Genomic DNA, 23,537 nt, shown 5'->3' on the forward strand with positions numbered 1-23,537 from the left:
ATTCAGCTGCCAACGGGGAGGAGGAATTTTCAATGTGAATGTTCATGTCGCCAAGTATAATATTATTGGAGGATAAAGAGCAGAAAGAGGTGAAGAGGTCATGAATCTCTGCGATAAAGGATGGATGAGGTTTGGGCGGCCGATAGATCAATACGGCGTTTATCTTGGAGGGGGGTTTTGATTTAAAAGCCAGATATTCAAAAGAGGACACATCATGTAGAGACAGAGGAGAAAGCTTGAGAGCGTCGCGGTAAATTACCGCCAGGCCACCACCTCGACCAGTGCAGCGCGCCCTGTGCAGGTAACTATATCCAGGGGGACAGGCTTCATTTAATGATGAAAAAACCTCAGGTTTGTGCCAGGTCTCAGTGAGGCACATCAGGTCAATATCTTTCTCAAGAATATGATCATGTATCAGACTAGATTTATTTGACAGGAACTGGACGTTAAAAAGTTCAGTTTTAATGTAAGATTTATGGTCAGTAGACCTCTGGATGGGGCGGAGCAGGCTGAGATCCACTCCACGCCTTCCATCTCCAGCTCTCAAGTGAGCTTTAAGTCGGGCAATCATACCGGCACGTTTCCCACGTCTTCTAGAACGCTTTCTCAGGGGTGGTGGGCACGATAGCCATCGTCGGTGTTCAGATCCGTAGGATCCATTTGATCCGTTTGAGCGAGACTTTTGGTCGCGGTCCCTCCGAGTATAGACTGTAGGCATATGGCGCAGGCGATCGGGGATATCCGCCAGCACCGGTGTTAGTTGGTTGAACAGTGGGCGATCAGATGGCAGCAGGGTCTCTGACCAAACCCTGAGGTCGAGGAGGGTTTGGCGATCATATGCCAGCAGAGCGGATACATATCGGAAGGCAAAAAAATAGTAAAAGCAAAACAGACTCAACAGCAAAGGAGTGAGGCCAACGGCTTGCCAAGACGGGCTCCATCTTAGCCCTGTCATAATGACATTATTACCAGTGAAATATTTCAGTATGCATAGAACACTACGGTAGGAGCAGAGCGCAGTCAAAGCCCATATCCCACAATGCAATGTGGTCATTCATATCAGAGAATCGGACAGCGATCAGACAGCTCTTTAATGCCAGTATTGCTTCAGTGGACCTATAAAAGAGTGATTTTGTCACCAGCAACCAAGTTGCTCAGTTTTTCCAGTAATTTATGTGCACCATGGTAATGTGTCCCCTACGCGCCGGGATTCAGGAAGGGACGTAAGAAAAATACATCATAGGCCTATATTGATGTATTTGTCACATGTTGTAGGTGAGGATTTATACAATAAAATAACAATGAAAAAATACTGTTTCCTGTTAAGCACTTTGATTTACAAGTTTCTGACATGTGCTAGTGTATATAAAAAAAACTTGCAGTCTAGTGTTTAGAATATGACAAATTTGCACTTTGTATATTTTTGTGCTTTTGTGAAAAACAAAAACTAAACTATCCTACTAAACTAGGAGCATTTTTTTTTTCTCATACATCATTATTTAAAGAAACCCAATGCTCGTGTTTCTAAAAGTTAATAGCTTCAGACACAAGGGAAAAATACATGAGCATATTTATTTGTGAAACTTTGTTTAATTTAACATCACACTGCATTATTAGTGTGTTTAAATAAATTACTTTTTTGAAATACCAATTTGGGATAACATTATATACAGAAGATGATCCTCACATCAATCACCGTGCATAGCTTGTAGCCAACTGTCAGGCTGGGCACACAGGGGACTCAGACACGCAGTAACAGTCAAACTAAATGTATTTATTGTACACACTGGTGCAAACAAAACAGGCGACAGTCTCCAAAAACAGTGGCAGGCATTAAACAAAAAATGTATCTGGCAACGGTATCCAAAAAACGCTACACTTCAGACGGGTCAAAAAACAGGCAGAAGATCAGAAACACTTAGAAGCTCACTGAAATAAGGATGGAACGCTAAACTCAAGGGTATAACTGGCAGAGAACAAAGAGCAAGGGAGTGAATCTATACACATGAGGGGGGAGCAGGGGCGTAGCACAAGATCCTGGGCCCTATGCATAGGCAGTCCTGATGGGCCCCCATGTTTCTCAAACCCCCCCCACCAAAAAAAAAGAAAATCAATCAGATCTTATCATCTTTCTCTATGAAGGATACATTTGATATTAACTTCTTATCCTAATTGTAACCTAATATAATAAAACACACTAAGATGTTAGTGTTACTTAACACCTTTCAGTCAAAATGGCTAAACATGTTTGCTTTAATTTTGATATAAGCTCACCTTGTGTGACAGTGACAGTTTCTGAAACTCTGTAATGTTGACATATGTACCAATGAGCTACCAAGCTACATATGACACTGATTAGCCTATTATTGCTAATTATAGACATTATAGCCTATTAATTATAAATTAGACATGTTTCAAATTAGGCTATTATAATGGTGTGTTGTGCACAAACAGCATTGTTAGTGTAGTTTATTTATTTAGCCTTTACCTCAGATTACATGTATAACCAAATTATCATTTGAAAGTGTATGTTCTGCTCTTTCAATGGGTTGTCTCAGTCCATTTTTAGCACCAACAGTCGCAGAGATATTCAAGCAGTTTAGCACCATGGATTTCATTTTCTAGTTGGTGCTCACCTTTCTTTGAAAAGAAGTCAGTTACCAATTGTTTCCCCTCCTTTCATCCTCCTCCTGTCTTTCCTTTCTTTTTGATAGCCTAATTTGGCTTTCTTTGAGAAAGACATTTCTACAGCAGAAGTTTGCGCTCCACCAGACGTTCAACTGATCTAACGTAAACAAAATGCATGCAGATGGACTAAACCATTTGGTGCATTAGCAAGGGGTGGGTGAGACCTTAGATAGTCTTTTTTGTATACAAAATGTAGTTAGTCAATCAACCAAGTTATTCAGCCAATACACTAACTTTACATTTTCTCTGACATGCATTATAAAATTTTATTAGGAAATGAAAATATCCAGGTAAAATATAATATATTACAGACTTTTCAAGGGCCCTCTCTCCCCTTGGGCCCTGGTAATAAGTCTTGGTTTTACCCCCAGTCCGACGCCCCTGGGGGGAGGAAGACAATTAGACACAGGTGGAGGACGTTAGGGCTGGGACGGTGATCACACAAGGCTGGAAAAACCGGAAGGAAAGTGACCTGTGACACAAACACACAGTGAGTATTAGGATAAAACAGGAAGTGAGCAAAGTAAGTGAAAGAAAACTGAAAACATGACCTATGATCATCCTAAACTTTGTACTGAGACTACATTTTCATAAGAAGTGACTCGTTTTAGGAAGCATTTTCTAAGTAATTAGAAGGACAAGTAGATTGTTGGGAAGGTTTTTGTTTTTATTTATTTAATTTTATTTAACCAGGTAGGCCGTTGAGAGCAGGTTCTCATTTGCAACGGCGACCTGGCCAAGAAAAGCAGTTTCACATTCAACATAGTACAAGAAAACAAAATACAATAGGCTACAAAGGTACAGATTAAGTAGGCAGTTCGAAGTCGGCACAAAGTGAGGTGTAAGGAAGTTGATGGATATGCGAAAGTGGTATGGTGATTGAAAATCTATAACACTGCTGAGATGTAGATTGTTCACAGGGTAAGATGTATAGCTTTGTATGTGTATATGTGTACATTAACAACATGTGTTTTGGTGTCATTTTGCATATTTTGTTGAAATAGAGACCTTTGCCATGCCAACAATCTCATTCAACCATTACAAAAACTGAGGAAATGGTCATGACATGGGTCAGAGCAGTGTTGCCACAGTTACTTTGAAAAAGTAACTTAGTTACTTTACAGATTACTTGATTATAAAAGTAATTTAGTTACTTTACAGATTACTTGATTTTAAAAGTAACGAAGTTAGATTACAAGTTACTTTATTAGTTACATTCAGCAACTGCCGACAACACCCCCACAGCCTCAACATAAAAATGACAACCGGTTTACTGTGAGGCAGCTCGGCGTTGCCAGTAGTAGGATCTGGTTTATTATGGCACGAAAGAGAGCGAGTCAACCGTGTTTAAGGGCAGCATTTCCTCTACAACATAGGCCTACTGCCCGACCAACTTCTTCAACTCTCCCCCACTTACTGGTTTTGCACCGAAGTCCAGCTTTTGTTGTTTGGGTGGTGGGGGGCCTCCTTCTCTCTGCTTCGCACCACCTGCTGGGACTTGCTCTGTAAGTTTGACTGCAGTGCTGCGACTCCAAATGTTTCTTCAAATTTGACGTAGTGTTTTTGTAGCTAGCCACCAGCACAGAGTGTACAACGGACCTAAATATTGCCGTCTTTAGCTGACACAAACTCAATATAGTGACTGTATTTCCAGCTAGAAAGCGTGCATCTCTCTCCTCCCTCCATTGATGTTTACGTTTGTGTCGCTGCGTGGTACACGTGACCTGTCCTCATGCTGAAAACGTGACCTGTCCTCATGCTGAAAATGTGACTTGAAGCATACGTGACTTCACTCCCCGAGACGCAAGAAAAAAGCAAAAATATATATTTTTACTAAGGAAAATGACAAAAATAGTAACGTACAGTGACTTGGATAAGTAACTTTAATCTGATTACTGGTTTGGAAATAGTAACGCGTTAGATTACTCGTTACTGAAAAAAGTGGTCAGATTAGAGCATAGCGTAGCATCACTAGGTCAGAGGGTATCAGAGGTCAGAAATGATGAACCATTCAATCACTTCTGCTCCTATATCTGCCTTGGTGTTCATTTGGACAACACCTTTGGCTGGAAGGCCGCGTTGAAAGTGTGTCTTATCATTTACAGCAGAGATTATACTATACGCATACTCAGGGTGAATCAAAGGGTTTGTGTCATACCAGGCTGCATTACAGAGCATGTTCAGGGAGGGGATTTCCGAAAGGAATATGACGATATTTTAAAACGTTTCACTTAAAGCTTGCTTGTCAGGTACATATTGTCATAAAGGTTATGGAGAGGAATGGAAACCAGTCTCTACAGGCAAGCAGAGAGAATATGGTCTGCTCTATCTTTATTCTCCATGCTATATGAGCTATTACCCTCTGGCAGAAGATGGGTACCCCAATGTAAACTCAACCTTTCTCTGTGTTTGTGAAAGATGTGCAATATATGTAAATTGTGGTGGTGAAAGGGCTTCAGTATGTTGCTTTGTTTATATGCTGTTTTTTGTTCTAACTACTATGTCAGCTGTATGTTTTTTTTTAGATCTAGCAAACAATGAAATGTTTAATTAAAGAACAGTTACAGGCTAACTAACTGTTGTTTTAGATAGCTAACAATAGTAATCGTATAAATCGTTAAAAAAATGTTCGATACGGTCCCGATACCAATACTGTGACAAAGAAATAACAACATTACACATTATGGCACAAATCTTTTTATTTATTTTTCAGCTCCTACCACGTGAGCCCGTCACTGTGCGTAACAGAGTTTTTCCTGCGTGTCTCTACGACGTGTAATGTTAGACAGCCAATCACAAACAATATTAGATCTTTGTAGAAGCATGTTGCATGCTTATTGGGTCACTGACTCTGATGAGATTTACTCCTAAGGTCTTGAAATTGGGTCTTGAATTGCGCAGCATTTTCCGATACTCTATACACTATATATTCCGATACTATAGAGGCAATTTGGTCGGTACCTAAAAAATATTGGATTCGGTACCCAGCCCTAGCTAGCAAACAATGAACTGTTTAATTAAAGAACAGCTACAGGCTAACTAACTGTTGTTTAGATAGTTAGCAAACAATAAACTTTTTAATTAAAGAACAGCTACAGGCTAACTAACTGTTGTTTAGATAGTTAGCAAACACTTCACTGTTTTGTTAAGGAATAGCTGCAGGCTAATTTACTAGTTTTTCAGCTAACTAGCAAACAATTGAATGTTTTACAGGCTAAAGCTGTAATCTCAAAGATTTTCATTCAAATAAAAGTCTGTTATGTCACTAGCCTATCTCTTCAATATGATTAAGCCTATGTTGAATGTACATTATTGCAATATGAACCTGGCATGAAATGGCGCAGCGTTGTGTATAGTGTGTGCTGTGCTGTGTGTGTTTGTATATATATATATATATATGTATATATATAACGCCATATTTGTATTTTTGTCTGTATTACCCTTTCACATTTGTTGTTGCTGTTTAAATCACACACTGAATATCATCCATGTAGCATACTCACAGTGTGTCTCTGATGTATTTTGGTAAGGCAAGCTGAAGCAAGCTTCGATTATTATATAGAAAAACAGACATCACTCTGCAGCAATGAGTTGTAACTTTCATTTCGGGATTGTGGCGGCAAAACAGTCCTGTTCTTTCAGTGTTGCTTCGCCTTTCATATTAGTAATCTGTTGATCTGAAATCAATTTTTTAATGTGATTACAGTGTCATCCTGTTGTTAATATTGTGATATACTAGTGACTGTGCAGACCATGCCTCACAGACACCCACAACCTCATCCTCTCATCTACTATCCACATACATTAGTATGCATAATCCCAATAAATTCTCCTTTCTTTTTGTGTTTCTGTTATTGTTCTTGGTTGTTTCAAATTATTTTAGCTGTTTGATCATGATCACTATGCCTGATTTGTATTTTCTTTTTATTCAAAATGATGACAAATGACAAAATGATCTTTAAATGTTATTCACTCCCGGGTGCCCAGATAGCTCAGTTGGTAGAGCAGGCGCCCATATATAGAGGTTTACTCCTCGACGCAGCGGGCCCGGGTTTGACTCCGCTGCATGTCATTCCCCCCTCTCTCCTCTTTCATTTATTTGGCTGTCCTGTCAAAAGGCTTAAAAATGCCCAAAAAAGAAAAACAAGTGGTATTCACTCCCATCACCCATTAAGGAAATGTAGCCCTTAAGGCAAGCAGGCACACTTGCTAGGGAAGACAGCATTACACTACATAAACATCACAACACCTACATGAGTATAATACAATCCAGCCAGAACCAAGTACATTATGATTACAAAACATTAACATTGAGCAATAAAATGGGATACAAAAAGCGATACCATTATAACAGTTTTTTCACCCCACCTGTGCATTACCTTAATTAATAATGTTCACAATGGCTGCATTTCATCCATGCACCTGTGCCCAGAGGGCTATTGCACAAAACCAGGATAAGGGATTAAGCCGGGATAATCCAGTTATCTTGGATGAATTAAACCTTGACTTGGTTGCACAAAAGCAGAGGCACCTAATTTACCATAGAGATGTATTCTGTACAGCTAGCCTGCTCCTGACCAGGCTAACAGCCAGGATTTATTAATCCTGGAGCCTTTTCTGTTCACTTAGCAGTGGGTTTACCTTATTATTGGCCTGCGTTAAAATACAGGTGCATGTTGCTGTTCAGTAAAGCACCATTATTATAAAAAAAAAGGGGGAGTTCTCTGCGCTTCTGCAGACCACAACAATCCGGTGCAACCAAGGCAGGACACAACAGAATAAATAGCAAAAAATTGCCGGTGCAACACGGATGTCTTCTACTTGATGATTTTATTTCTTAAGGTGCATAACAGTACTGTTATGCACCTTAAGAAATAAAATCATCAAGTAGAAGACATCCGTGTTGCACCGGCAATTTTTTGCTATTTATCACCATTATTATTAGTTGTGACAATTATTTTTTATAATTATTCATGTGACAGTTATTGTTACTGTTATATTGCTGTATGAAAACTGGTCGTTAGAAGTTTGGTGAAAATATTACGCCAGTTGTTGAGATTCTATTTCAATTCAATTTTATTTATAGTATAAATTCATAACAAGAGTTATCTCAAGACAATTTACAGATAGAGTAGGTCTAGACCACAAAGTCCCAACAATTCCAGTAAATCCCCCAAGAGCAAGCATTTAGTGTCAAGGAAAAACTTCCTTTTAGGGAGAAACCTCGGACAGACCCAGGCTCTTGGTAGGATGCAGCAGGGCGCGCAGCAGGACCACGGCGACAGGCTGCAACCATGATTTAGGGGCCACCCTAATCCAAGGAAACATGCTGGGCGAAAAGAATACATATGGACTCCGGGGAATAAGCTCCCCAGAGCTACGTTAGTAAGCATTTCCGGAACATGGAAACACACAGATGGAAAGAGAGAGGAGAGAGAAGCTCATTGTGTCAAAGGAAGTCCCCCGGCAGTCTAAAACTATAACAGCATAATTAAGAGAGACAGGGTAAGGAGAGGAGCCTGGTCGGGATAGAACTCTCTCCAACCAGATCGGGCTGTACTGGCCTGTCTCCCTCTACTTTTATTATATCATTGATTATATGGTAGATGAGTCTAACGACTATGAAGAGAAGCAGAGAAGAGAAGGGGTGCCGTATCTAAAGCTATACACCCTCCCCCGCCTGTCTAGACGAACGCTGCAACTCCTCCCCCTAACTATAAGCTTTATCGAAGAGGAGAGTTTTAAGTTTACTGTTAAATGTGGTGACGGTGTCTGCCCCCCGGACCCAGACTGGAAGCTGGTTTCACAGGAGAGGAGCCTGATAGCTAAAGGCTCTGGCTCTCATTCTACTTTTAGAGACTCTAGGAATCACAAGCAGCTCTGCATTCTGGGAGTGCAGTGCTCTAGTGGGACAATAAGGTACTAAGAGCTCTTCTAGATACGATGGTGCTAGACCATTTAGAGCTTTGTAGGTCAGGAGAAGGATTTTAAATTCAATCCTGTGTTTTACAGGAAGCCAATGCAGAGAAGCTAACACAGGAGAAATATGATCTCTTTTCTTAGTTATTGTCAGAACACGCGCTGCATCATTCTGGATCAGTTGGAGAGTCTTAAGGGTTTTATTTGAGCATCCTGATAGTAAGGAATTACAATAGTCCAGCCTGGAAGTAACAAATGCATGGACTAGTTTTTCAGCATCGTTTTGAGATAGGATGTTCCTAATTTTGGTAATGTTACGAAGGTGAAAAAAGGCTGTTCTTGAGGTTTGTTTTAAGTGGGCATTAAAGGATATATCCTGATCAAAAATAACTAGTAGTGCTGGAGGTCAGGGCAATACCAGCCAGAGTAACTATATCTTTGGATAATGAGTTTCGGAGGTGTTTAGGGCCCAGCACAGTCACTTCAGTTTTGTTTGAGTTTAACATCAGAAAATTGTAGGTCATCCATGCTTTTATATCTTTGATGCATGCTTGGAGTTTAGTTAACTGACTGGTTTCGTCTGGCTTAATTGATAGGTATAATTGGGTGTCATCCGCATGAAAACAATGAAAGTTAAATGAATGTTTCCTAATAATATTGCCTAGGGGAAGAATATACAAGGTGAATAGAATTGGTCGCCATGGCTAACTTTAGCGTACCTGGAGGATTTATCGTTAACATTAACAAATTAATATCGATCAGATAAATAGGACTTAAACCAGTTTAGGGCGATTACTTTAATGCCAACTAAGTGTTCCAGTCTCTGTAACAGGATGGTATGGTCAATAGTGTCAAATGCAGCACTAAGATCTAGTAAGACAAGTACGGAGACAAGTCCTTTGTCTGAAGCCGGCGTTAGTAATTTTCACCAGTGCCGTCTCTGTACTATGATGCATTCTAAATCCTGACTGAAAGTCCTCAAATAAGCTATTGCTATGTAGAAAATCATATAACTATGATTGGCGACTACCTTCTCAAGGATTTTGGAGAGGAAGGGGAGATTAGATATAGGTCTGTAGTTGGCTAAGACCTCAGGATCGAGGGTGGTTTTTTTCAGAAGTGGTTTTATTACAGCTACTTTAAATTACTGCGGTACATAACCTGTTAATGAAGACATATTGATCATATCTAGTAATAAAGTGTTAAACCACGGGTAGCGCTTCTTTAAGTAGCCTCGTTGGGATGGGGAATAGAGACCTTTAACAGTAGTTGTTGAAGGTTAGGGTAAAAGCAGTCTAAGTATATGTCAGGTCTTGCCGTTCTTTCTAGCAGTGCTGCGTTTAAAGGTGAACCGTTAGAAGTTGAGGGCAAAAGGTGATGAATTTTATCTCTAATTGTTATAATTTTATCATTAAAGAAGCTCATGAAGTTGTCACTACTCAGAGCTATAGGAATGGATGGCTCAGTATAGCTGTGACAATCTGTCAGCCTGGCTACAGTGCTGAAAAGAAACCTTGGGTTGTTCTTATTTTCTTCTATTAATGATGAGTAATAGTCTGATCTGGCTTTTCTGAGGGCCTTCCTATAGGTTTTCAAACTGTCTTGCCAATCTAAACAAGATTCTTCCAGTTTGGTGGAATGCCATTTACTTTCAAGTTTTCGCGAGATTTGTTTTAATTTGCGAGTTTGGGAGTTATACCAAGGTGCTAGTTTCCTTTGCTTCGTCGTCTTCTTTTTGAGGGGAGCAACAGAGTCTAAAGTCGTCCTTAGCGAGGACGTAGCACTGTCTACAAAATTATCAATTTGGGATGGACTAAAGTTAAATAAAGGTCCTCTGTTATATTAACGCATGACATTGAGTTAAATGCTGTTGGAATATCTTCTTTAAATTTTGCTATAGCACTGTCAGATAGGCATCTAGTGTAGAAGCTTTTATCAAATTTCGTATAGTCGGGTAGTAAAAATTCGAAAGTTATTAAGAAATGGTCTGATAATAAAGGATTCTGCGGAAATACTGTTAAATCTTCAATTTCAATACCATATGCCAGCAACAGGTCGAGGGTGTGGTTAAAACAGTGAGTGGCCTTATGCACACTGACTGAAACCAATTGAATCTAGTAGTGAGTTGAAAGCAATACTAAGGCTGTCGTTGTCAACGTCCACATGGATATAAAATATTTTTTTCATATACAGGTGAGTACAAATATATACAGATCTACAGATGAATATGATACAGATGAATAGGTCACAGTAGGAGGTGACACAGTGATAAATAAACAGACGTGTTACCAATTTGTAGACTTAGCCTATAGCAGCTGTGGAGTGCCTATAGCTGCTTAGCAGGATCAACAGGTCTTCACTTATAAATACTTTGGTTAGGATGTACTGACTGAGTAACATGCAAAGGACGGGACAACATCTGTAAGAGACCATCTGTCAGCAAACTGGACAGGTAACGTTACAACCTGCATGATTTGTATGTGATAGTGTAGTAAGTAGTTGTATTTATTACCACGTGGATTATTCTTTAAATGTATCTATATATAGCCTACTTTTGGCATATTTTCTATTTATTTTGTACTATATTGAGATATTGTAGTAAAGGATCTTCATGACAGCAATATTTGATGTTTGATGATCTGATTTTATTTTGAGGAAAAAGGAAAGTCAAAGTAGTGTAAATTAAAAATAAAAGTGAGGTTGTTTTCGCAGCAACTTTCTGGAGTCTATGTTGGTTGCCTGGCAACAACTGAGAACCAAGAAGTAGTCCTGCACATAACCATGAGTTATATAGAGAATTGCCATTTTTACACTTTGGGTTATTGTATGGATTAATCAAACAAAATGTAACATGTGAATTATGTTGCTTAAGATGCTGGTATGCAGATTTTGTAACCTTAGTTTGGCCAAATCAGGCTGTTTACCAGTTTCCAATGGCTTTGCTGAGTTAAAGAGGCAGCTAACTGTAGTTGAAATAGGACTGCTCTGGCATGCAGGGCCGTAGCACAAAGTTCTGGTCCCTGTACACACAGTAAGCCTTCTCTGTGTGCCCTACCCTGCATCCACAGCTATTCATTCTAGTACAGTATCTTTGTGGACCCTCCCATCTGGCTAAGCCTATGTATTCTCTAAATTGCATATATGTCTCTTTGCCTCATTCATGTGCTGTGCTGTACTGTAGGCTGCTTAATTTTCCTTAATGGATAATAGCTAATTTTTATTATCCATTGCCTACTGTAGATATTTTATACACACACTTCCAGGACTAATTAACGACAATGTATCTTTTTGTTCTTTCAGAAAATATGGCACACCATAACCACCCAATATGGGGATCTCAGGAAAACCGCCCTGATACCAGAGGATACACCAAAGGTCCAGGGCTACGACTTTAACCAGGGAGTGGACTACCGCGCCCTGATGAAGGCTTACCTTACCACAGGCTTGCAGGCCACTAAAGTTGGATTGGCTATCCAGAAGATCAACGCAATGGTGAGATAGGTGCTACGAAGGGACAACTTCAGTGAATGTTTCTTTTGTCTTCGTTAACTTTTATTTTTTAACTTTGATGCTATAAGAAGACATTGCCCTTCTTTATACCATGGTCTGGGTGAATACTCAATTCTGATTTACTGCTCATCATGCCAACTATATATCTGTATATCCGTGTCTCTGTGTTCCAAACAGCAGCGTCAGTTGGCCGCCCACCAAGAGCCTGGTTTTGTCTAAGGTTTCTGCCTGTTAGGCCCAGTTCAGCGCCAAGATTTGTGACGAGATGAAAGTTGCAAATCCTTGCAACACGCTGGTCTTCGTGTTGCAAGGATTTTTAATCCACTGTCTTTTCAATCCCCTGCACAGATCGAGAGGTGTCAGCAACTGGTGGAGGGAGGTGTTGATGAAGACCCATCAACCTGCCCCTGCCTGATGAGCTGCACCATCTTCCTCGGTTACACCTCAAACCTCATCAGCAGCGGACTCAGGGAGACTATCCGCTACCTCGCAGAACACAAAATGGTACAATCCTCCTCGACTACGAAGCATTAGCACCAGGTTTTCATAGTTTTCTAGATATTAAAATCAATCTCTTTGATATAGCCTATACAGTATTTTTACTATTTTATACACTACATGATTAATTCATTAGTTAAGAAAATGAATCAATAATGAAACTAATCGTTAGCTGCTGCCCCTGATACATATCTTGTATTCTTTCTCTGTAGGTGGATGTCTTAGTGACCACAGCTGGAGGTATAGAGGAGGATCTGATGAAGTGTTTCAGCCCAGCTTACATTGGAGACTTTACTATGTCTGGCAAGGATCTGTACGAAAAAGGCCATAACAGGTCAGAGAACATGTCAGATTAACAGGATATGACACCTTGAAAATGTGGCTGTAAACAGAACAGAGAAGACTTTCAAAGAAAGAAGTGAACTATCTAAATTCCTTTTCAGCCTTAGAACTGGAAAACCAAATATTAAAGGCACGGTTGGTGAAAAGCTTTGAAAGTAGCATCTCCTCGGGAGTAGTAGTAGACTTGCAGTACCTAACGACGATGATGTGCAATGAGCTCACCAGAGGGGTAGATTACTCGCAGCGAGAAGGAGACATGTCATTGGTTCTTTCCAAGTGGACAGCACAGGATTCCAGCAGCTACAGATGACAGATCTTTTTCGCTCCTTTTTTAGAGCCCATAAGTTATTTCCTGTTGCCGGGTTGTAAAGACCTTTCCAAATAATATATAAAAAAATGTATATTGGAAAAAGTTGCCAACACTGCTTTTGATTAAAAAGTGGATGGACAGAAAAATTAACAAACTTTTTTTGATCACAGTTTCTCAATTGCAGCTATTTGCTGTGATATTTAACTGAATAGTTGTTTTTGGACTCGTAGCATAATTTAGAGGAACATTCAATTCAGTGTCTGTCATTTTGGCTGCAGGGCTGGAAACACTCTCTATGTCAAGTTTCACAAATGGATGCCTCCGATCTTGAAGCAGATGCTGCTGGAGCAGAACACTCAGGTGTGTGGAGTCTATATTTAACATTTTATATGTTAACATATTTTTTTCCTACAATGTTCTAAAGTGCAGGGAGAATTGCTGCAAGTTAAGGTTGGGCGATAAAGACCATATATATATATATATATATATATATATATATATATATTGTAAAAATTATGTAAAAACGTCAATCGTATATTTTTCTATATCACTATGTTTCTATATTGTTATTGCAGTGTTGATAAACAGCTGAACTGCATTATTGCAATATTTAGGTCCTTACTACTTTATGTCATGATCCTTGCACATTACAAGTATGTTCATTTTGCACTAAAGTTCTTAATAAAATGATGAAAAAAAAACACTCAGTACTTTTCATTTGTAAAGTATTTAATTCAGACAGTAGTATACAAAATAGGCTTTACCATGTGGTTATTTTATATGGACTTTTTCAAATTAAATTACCAGAAAACATGCTATACCGTGATATAAATCGTTACCTACATATGAAATGATCTATATCGGGATAGAAGATTTTGGCCATATCGCCCAGCTCAGATATCTTTTTGATACCTAAATTTTTCCTAAAATAATTTAAACTTATCAAATCCCTCTTGCATTAGACTCTACAAGGCAGAGTCCTAAATTCTAACCATTATTGAACATTTTGAAAGAGGAATTTCTATCACTGTTCTACTATCAAAGTTAAGATTCTCACTCTAGCCCTGACATTAAGCTTACTGATTTTGTTTTTTACGTCAACTTCTGTTAGGGCTGGACAAGGAGATCAACAACCCTGAATCAGTTTACTACTGGGCCTACAAGGTGAGGTCTGGTATGCTAATGATCTGGGAACAACTGCAACTGTTGAGTGATTATGCAGTTACTGAGCAGTGATCTGATGTCTGTTTCAGAATAACATGCCGGTGTTCTGCCCTGCCCTGACAGACGGCGCTATAGGAGACGAGCTCTTTGTCTTCTCAGCTGAAAACCCGGGCTTAAAACTGGACATAGTTGAAGGTAAAAGAGTCTTCATCTCTGCTTACTTAATTTGTCTCTGTGGGTCTTACACAATGCATTTGATTCCAGATATTTCCAAGTTGAACAGCCTCCCAATTGCTGCCAACAGCACAGGGATGATCATCCTGGGAGGAGGTGTAGCCAAACACCAAGTATGTAATGCCAATTTCTGGGTAAGTATTCTGCATTTTTGACTTTGATGTGTTTTGTACTTGTGGATACTTTCTTTCAAAGGGGTGTGAGGAAATGCAGTTAATTTAAAGTCTTTCAGAGTAGTACACTGTTGTTTTGTGGGGTTGGTGGAGAGGCAGGGTAGCATTTTGGCATTAAGTATTTTGGCAGCCCATCCAGATCAACATATCGTCATACAACGGTTTGTTTTCATATCTTACGAAAAGTTATGCACACTTTTTCGGGCATTATCCATTCCTATAAATGTCCAGCAATATCAGCATTCAGTGCTAATGCGTAATCCCCTGCAGAACCTGTTTAGGCAACAAACTACCCTTTTAGGTTAAGGAAAAGTGCATCAGTTAAAGTGATGGTTCGGAGTAATTCACCCTAGGGTCCTTTGCACCATGACCTCGAGCCAAACACCCCCCCAGAAGCTTTTTTCACCTGGGTCTAACATTGGGCGAGTTAGCGTAGAGTAGCGTTAGCCGCTGAATAGCTTAGCGCGGGCTAATGGACCGACACGTCGTTCGTTCTTAAATGACCCCACTAATAATGCCCGAAATGATACCAAAGGTCTACACTAGATATATATAGGTTATGCACTCATAAAACGATGGATTGGAAAGTTTTAAGTACACCAGAAGTTTATGTAAATAACACTTGCCTGCTGGCTTCTGCTCTCTGCTGTTGTTGTTGCTGCTGTGAGACGAGTGCTTAGGGACATCTACAAATTACAACACCGAAAAGAGATGCAACAAAAATATTTTTTAATTTAACTTATTTTTTAAAGTAAGTGCTGTAATATAACTAGCAGGAGACAAGTAATAATTGAGGTAAGTTTGGAGACATTACCTTATTTAATCATTAAATTAATACATATTTTTGTTGTATCTCTTTTCGGTGTAGTAATTTATAGACGGCCCTAAGCACTCGTCTAACTGCAGGTAGCAGCAGCAGCAGCAACAGAGAGCAGAAGAGAGCAGGCAAGTGTTCATAAACTTCTGGTGTACTTTCAAACTTTCCAATCCATCGTTTTATGAGAGCATAACCTATATATACTAGTGTAGACCTTTGGTATCATTTCGGGCATTATTAGTGGGGTCATTTAAGAGATACAAACGTGGGTCCATTAGCCCCGCACTAAGCTACTCAGCGGCTAACGCTACTCTACGCTAACTCGCCCAGTGTTAGACCCAGGTGAAAAAAGCTTCTGGGGGGGTGTTTGGCTCGAGGTCATGGTGCAAAGGACCCTAGGGTAAATTACTCCGAACCATCACTTTAAGTGTGTAAGTTACCCAACTAAAGTTAGTTAAAATAGGTCAACGGACAGGGGTATCCTGCGTGGGTTTTCTCCGGGTTCTCCGGTTTCCCCCACCACTAAAAATATGTTCCCCTCCCTCCCCCTCCCTAACTAGCTGATGTGTGGTGAGCGTTCTGGCGTCTGGCGTCGTAAGGCGTTGTATGGCTGCCGTGCATCACCCATCACAGGTCGGTGCTACACATTAGTTGTGTTAGAGAGCAGTCCCCACCCCCCCTCCCCCCAAAAGCGCTTTGAGTGTCTATGATAAAGCGCTATATAAATGTAATAAATAATAAATATCCTGGGTAAAAGTCCTGTGTTTGTTTGACCCATCTTGAGTGGTAAAAACAAATGGTTACATTTTCCACCAAATCTGTATAACAAATGGCATCAACCCTGAAATTGCTGCAACAACTTATGATACATAATAGAGCATTGAAACCCATCATATAACTGTAATCATAATATTTTAAAGGTCCAATATGTAATATATTTACTGTAATAAATCCAAAAATGAGCCCAATGCATCATCAGATATTAAGAAAACATGCTAAATTGAAATACTATCTTTTCTGAAAACAATGCTATTGCCAAAATGTTCTCCTTTTGAAATTTCTGTTTTGTGATGGAATTTCTGTTTGTGTTTTGGCCTGTGCAACAATAACACATGTACTCATGTACTCACATTGAATTATACAGCTAGAGTACCCGAGTTGGTTAATTGCAAAAATAATTGAGACACAGCCAGTAAAGTGATCCCGACTGGTCCTGGCTAACGCCGCCATGCTAACCCTGCTAACCCTGCTAACCCTACCAGAGGACCATAGCCTGGTTGACACCAGACCCTTCTCAGTTGTAACTGAGAGGGAGTCTGGGAAAGGTTCATTGACAGTTCATTTCCAAAGGGGCACCGCTCAAATGCCTCTGGGTGCATTGGATAGAGTCCAACCAATCAGACCAACGATCCGGGTGACGCTGTGCTTTGGTAGCCGTCATGTTGAATGTAAACAAAAAAGTGCTCGCCGTTGCTGCGCTATTGTCGTCAACGGTTGTGATTGGTGTAAAGCCCGCCTCAGCGGTTGTGATTGGTGCCTTGATTTTGGGGACATTGGAAATGGGTTTGAACGGGTTCTTAGATGGGGCTCTCTCTTCAACAAAGGGTTGAAAACACACTGAATTGCCATTCCTTTAACCTTTTTCTTTGAACAGAGAGCGCCATCTAGTGAGCTCAGAAAATAAAGAAAATGGTTCATGAAGCTTCATTTGACCATCACTACCAGTCTCAACCTGGCAACCTCCGTGAACTTTGAGTCTGGGGAGGAGGGGGCGGGGGAGACGACTCTCTCCAATATTTTGAATTTGTACTGCAGTAACTATTTTAAACACTAGCTGACATTATTACATATTGCACCTTTAAGCTCTTGCACTCAACTTTCAACTTACTAAAACACGTTTATTACAGACTGCATCTCAAACTAATCTTCATGTTCCCAGCTTCCAGATGCCCCTAGACAAGTAATGATAGTATTACTGTAAGTTTCCCCAGGGTTGTGGTTAGGTCGTGACAATCTTTCAAAATGCTGTGAGGAAATGCAGTTGAAAGTGCACTATAAGCCAGTCAGTCTGCCTTCTACAGTGCCGCCACATTGTGAAATGTGAAATGAATGTGAAATTGTTACATTGTATTTGCATTGGTGCATTAGTAGCAGACTTAAACATACAAGGCTTTGTCTCCTTCCAGAGGAATGGAGCCGACTACGCAGTGTATGTGAACACGGCTCAGGAGTTTGATGGTTCTGACTCAGGGGGCAGTCCTGATGAGGCCATGTCCTGCGGAAAGATCAAAGTAGATGCTAAACCTGTGAAGGTATTTGATATTAAGTATTACATACTAATGTCAAAGTTATGTTCCAATTATTAATGTTAGAGAAACAGATATACACTTTTCTGGATTTGTTAAATAATCGTTGGCCCAATAGATCCTTTATCCTGGATAAACACAAATCAGTCCTTCCAGGAATTCGCAATGTCGCTATCGCAACAATTGACGCAAATTCAACCAATCCCCGTGAATTTGGTGCGACGCGTAATTCTAACCAATCACCGCAACTTTACCGCAAATTTGATCAATAACTGGACTTTCCTGCGACTTCAACCTATCACAGCAGTCCCACTTGCCATACTTAGAGTGAGAACTAGTTGACGTAACACACGTACGTCGCCAAATTAATTTCCTTGTTTCTGATATGAAGACGAGACGTGTGTGACTCAAACATCTCACATTTACCAACAAAACGTACAGCGAAAGACCGTACAAAACATTTCAGACAGTCCTGCCAACCTGTATACATTTTAACATATGTACGCTGTGAAGAAAAGTTGCTGAAAGCTGCTGCTGTTTCAATCCTGTCGGCGTTCTGCAGCGGGCGGGGCTGCTGCTTGGTAGGCCGGCAGGCACAAACGCAGATGAGATGTACAGGATGACCTAAAGTGAGGAGTGCAATGATTAGTTAAAGTCCAATAAGTACTTTATCAAACTGTATGAATGTGACACAGAGTAGTTTTATTCTCCCCAAAATACGAAATAAGAGTTACACCAAAAACAAATTTGCAACTTCATTGCAATAAAAAAACAAAAGACATCGCAACTTTTATCGCAATAGTTTGTTTGGGCCGCAACAATCTCAAAAAAAGGCTGCGAAATCCTGGAGGGACTGACAAATGCAATAGTGTATTATATTTCATTTTTAAATAATCACAATCTCTGTGTAGAGCAAAAGCAGAGATGATGTATTCCAAAGCTAATTTATTCTGTCATCACAATTTAAAAAAACATGGCTCATCTTGAAACTTTGCTTTAATACACAGCTTCTCATTTCTGTCTTTCCAGGTGTGTGCAGATGCTTCCATCGTTTTCCCCCTATTGGTGGCAGAGACCTTTGCAGTCCATGCTAATAAGAAGACAGCTGGCAAGGAAAACAAATAAACAAATTATCGGTCTGGAATACAAAGCTTCAGATGGAATCAGTCATATTCCACATTGTAAACCTTGAAAATTTATAAAAATAAATAATAATTTGAAATTCTGCTTTGTTTCCACCAGCAAAACAAATGATAATACCAGTAATACTGAGGGTCAAAGGATATAGGGTACTGTAAAACCCTTTATGACAAATTTGTGATTCTGGGCTGTATAAATAAAATTGACTCAATAATTTTGTACCAAAACTTTTTTTTCCATTGTATTTTTTACAATAAGTTCCCATTGCAAGTTGAAGTCACAATTGAATCGAAGCAAAGAATAAACAGTAAGTAGGCCAAGTAGGTAGGTAAGAAACTAGGACATTTTGCAAGAAATTTTGACAGTATGCCGACTACTTGGTTCACATCTCAATAACATTGGCTTAAGTGTGTGAGAGAGAAAATACAATGGTTGAGTAAAAGCCATTGTCACCACAGTAATATAGTTAATATAAGTAGTGCCACCTTAAATGTGTTTTTTATGTTTGTGGTGTCAAATATATTCGACACAGAACAGGTTATAAAAAGGGAACTGTCTGCGTCCTACCAGACACTTCTTTTCGTTTTTTCTATTGGTGCCAGTCGGCAGTTGGTATACACAGAGCCAAGAGTTTAAAGGTCAAATATATAATACTGACAGCTAGCGTTTAAAATAGTTACAGCAGTCCAAATTCAAAATACTGGAGAGAGTCGTCTCCCCCGGCCCCTCCTCCCCAGTCTCAAGGCTGAGACCGCAGCATCAATGTTTCTAGATGCTAGTCTCACATAGCCAGACATTACTCCACAGCACAGCGGAGTAGCTGATGTTAGATGCTGGCTATGTGGACAGTCATATTAGCCTGTGCTCATGCGGAGCTCTGTATCCGACTGACAACCACCCTATCTCGTCTTAAAATTATTGCAACAACCGCTAAAAACACCACTACCTCGCCATCCTCTCTACCTGACTGACAGTATGGGCTTAAAATTATGGAGACAGACGTTAAAAATACCACTACCCCACTATTCTCTCTACCTGACTGGAAGACACACTTTTTCGGCTTAAAATTATGACAACATCCGCTAAAAACACCACTACCTCACCGTCTTCTCTACCCAACAGCCTTGGCTTAAAATTACTCACTGTTTGTCGGCTTCGGCCACTGAACAGGCTACATGTTGTAAACAGCCATGGCCCGCTTGCCTGGTCCTCCAGTAACATTAGCAGTTATGGCGTGTTAGCATGGCGGCGTTAGCCAGGAACAGTCAGGTAACTTGACTGGCTGTGTCTCAATTATTTTGCGAGTAACTACTGTAATTGAGTTATATAACTTAATTTGAGTATACAAATGTTTAAATGACATAAAATTCCCGTCCCAAGTAGCCTTGATAAATAAGCCTAAAGTTTAATGCTTACACGTTCAGGAGGAAATTAGCTAACTCTGCATCCTTTTGGGCTCTAAGCTGTCTCCATCTTTCCAATACATGTACAATACTGTTGATCCTGTTGGTTTGTTTGCTGCTTCCATGGCTGTAGCGCGCTGGGTTTGCGTTTTATATCTGGCATCCCGGCCCGGCCGTCAAAATAGGCAGTTGATAACAACACACAGGCAAAAATACAAAGGAGAATATACTGGCTTTAGCATTGTTGTCAGAAAACATAGTATTTCAGCTTAGTATGCTTCCTTAATATCTGATGACATATTGTGGTAATTTTTGGATTTAATACGGTAAATATATGAAATATTGCACCTTTAAGTCCGGTGGATCACTTTACACGTCTGCGACAGGCACAAATCTCCCTACATTTTGACCTAAAATGATGTATGAAGAGTGAAAATTATGGGGGAGAGAGCAATTTTCTTTGAAAAATTACAGCACCTCTTGTCATCAGTTTAAACTTTTAATCATTTTTCTACGTTAAAGTATGGCGGATCGGTATGGGTTTTGGATAATTTTTTAGCAAATTTAATGAAAAACGCTAGGCAAATCTCTTTTGAAGTCATAGCACACCATTCCCAATCATTCTGCACGTTTTGATGTATTTTTTTGCACGTGTTGGCAACGCTGTGTGATTAGTAGCGGGGAAAAAATGTGGTGGAAGATAAAATAATTTTCAATTCAATTTTATTTATAGTATCAAATCATAACATAAGTTATCTCGAGACACTTTACAGATAGAGTAGGTCTAGACCACACTCTATAATTTACAAAGCTCCAACAATTCCAACAATTCCAGTAATTCCCTCAAGAGCAAGCAGTGCGACAGTGGCGAGGAAAAACTCCCTCTTGGGAAGAAACCTCGGACAGACCCAGGCTCTTGGTAGGCGCGTCTGACGAGCGCGGTTGGGGTGTGATGAACAGTGGCGATAGTAGTCACATTAATAATGGAACAGTGACTGGATGTAGCGGGAAGCTGCAGGGTTCAGCAGGACGCAGCATGACATTGCAGGGCATCGCTGAGCTCAGCAGGGAGTGCAGCAGGACCACGGCGACAGCTGCAACCAGGATCTTGGTGCCAACGTTCTCCAAGGAAATACGCTGGGGGAAAAAAGCATAAGGACTCCGGGGAGTAAACTCCCCAGAAGCTAGGATTAACAAGTAACAAGCATTTCTGGGACGGGCTGCACACAAATAGTAATAGTAATAGCAATAGTAACAGTAATAGAAAGGGAGAGGAGAGAGCAGCTCAGTGTGTCAAAGGAAGGAAGTCCCCGGCAGTCTAGAACTATAACAGCGTAACTATAACAGGTAACAAGAGAGACAGGTCATAAGGAGAGGTAGCTTTTTCGGGCTTAGAACTCTCCCCGGCCGGATCTCTGGCTGGGCTGCCTCCCCCTTACTTTGTTATGTATTATTAATCTAACAATTATGAAGAGAAGCAGTTGGGCCAGTTAGGTGAACACTGCAACTCCTCACTCCCTAACTATAAGCTTTATCAAATAGGAGAGTTTTAAGTTCATTCTTGAATGAGGTGACAGTTTCTGCCCCCCAACCCAGATCGGGAGCTGGTTCCATAGGAGAGGAGCCTGATAACTGAAGGCTCTAGCTCCCATTCTACTTTTAGAGACTCGAAGGTACCACCAGTAACTCTGCATTCTGGGGGGAGTGCGTGCTCTAGTGGGACAATAGGGTATTAGGAGCTCTTCTAGATATGATGGTGCTAGACCATTTAGAGCTTTGTAGGTCAAGAGAAGGACTTTAAACTCAATCCTGGATTCAACAGGAAGCGCAATGCAGAGAAGCTAATACAGGAGAAATATGATCTCTTTTCTTAGTTCTTGTGAGCACACGCTGCAGCATTCTGGATCAGCTGGAGAGTCTTAAGAGACTTATTTGAGCAACCTGACAGTAGGGAATTACAATAGTCCAGCCTGGAAGTAACAAATGCATGGACTAGTTTTTCAGCGTCGTTTTGAGACAGGATATTCCTAATTTTGGCAATATTACGATGAAAAAAGGCTGTTCTTGAGGTTTGTTTTAGATTGGCATTAAAGGATATATCATGATCAAAGATAACTCCTAAATTTCTAACAGTGGTGCTGGAGGCCAGGGCAACACCATCCAGAGTAGCTATATCTCTAGATAATGAAGTTCGGAGGTGTTTAGGGCCCAGCACAATAATATCCGTTTTGTTAGGGTTTAACATCAGAAAATTATAGGTCATCCAGGATTTTATATCCTTAATGCACGCTTGAAATTTAGCTAGCTGACTGGTTTCCTCTGGTTTGATTGACAAGTATAATTGGGTGTCATCCGCCATAACAGTGAAAGTTAAGTGAGTGTTTTCTAATAATATTGCCTAGAGGAAGCATATTTAAGGAGAATAGAATTGGTCCAAGCACTGAGCCTTGAGGAACCCCATGGCTAACTTTAGCGTACTTGGAGGATTTATCATTAACATTCACAAATTGAGATCGATCAGAGAAATAGGACCTAAACCAACTCAGAGCAATTCCTTTAATGCCAACCAAGTGTTCCAATCTCTGTAACAGGATTGAATGGTCAATTGTGTCAAATGCAGCACTAAGATCTAGTAAAACAAGAATGGAGACGAGACCTTTGTCTGCAGCAGTTAAAAGGTCGTTAGTAATTTTCACCAGTGCCGTCTCTGTGCTATGATTCTTTCTAAATTCTGATTGAAAGTCATCAAATAAACTATTGCTATGTAGAAAATCACATAACTGATTAGCAACCACCTTCTCAAGGATCTTGGATAGAAAGGGAAGGTTAGATATAGGTCTATAGTTTGCTAAGACCTCAGGATCCAGGGTGGGTTTTTTCAGAAGAGGTTTTATCACAGCTACTTTAAATGACTGTGGTACATAACCTGTTAATAGAGACATATTGATCATATCTAGTAATGAGGTGTTAACCACGGGTAATGCTTCTTTGAGTAGTCTCGTTGGGATGGGGTCCAAGAGACAGGTAGATGGC

The 23,537-nt window shown here is 40.1% G+C and overlaps 1 protein-coding gene across 1 annotated transcript; it reads left to right on the top strand.

Annotated features, from left to right (window-relative positions):
- Positions 1-475: 475 nt before the first annotated feature.
- On the top strand, positions 476-19,275 carry LOC120553763 (deoxyhypusine synthase-like). The gene is made up of 10 exons (XM_039792459.1): positions 476-547; positions 11,908-12,099; positions 12,466-12,621; positions 12,828-12,949; positions 13,546-13,631; positions 14,379-14,431; positions 14,521-14,626; positions 14,696-14,799; positions 17,842-17,967; positions 18,991-19,275. Exons 1-10 carry the CDS (start codon positions 476-478, stop codon positions 19,084-19,086), a joined length of 1,113 nt encoding a protein of 370 aa, XP_039648393.1. The 3' UTR covers positions 19,087-19,275.
- Positions 19,276-23,537: the final 4,262 nt, after the last annotated feature.

Source organism: Perca fluviatilis, chromosome 23 (genome assembly GCF_010015445.1).
Source record: "Perca fluviatilis chromosome 23, GENO_Pfluv_1.0, whole genome shotgun sequence".
NCBI lineage: Eukaryota > Metazoa > Chordata > Actinopteri > Perciformes > Percidae > Perca > Perca fluviatilis.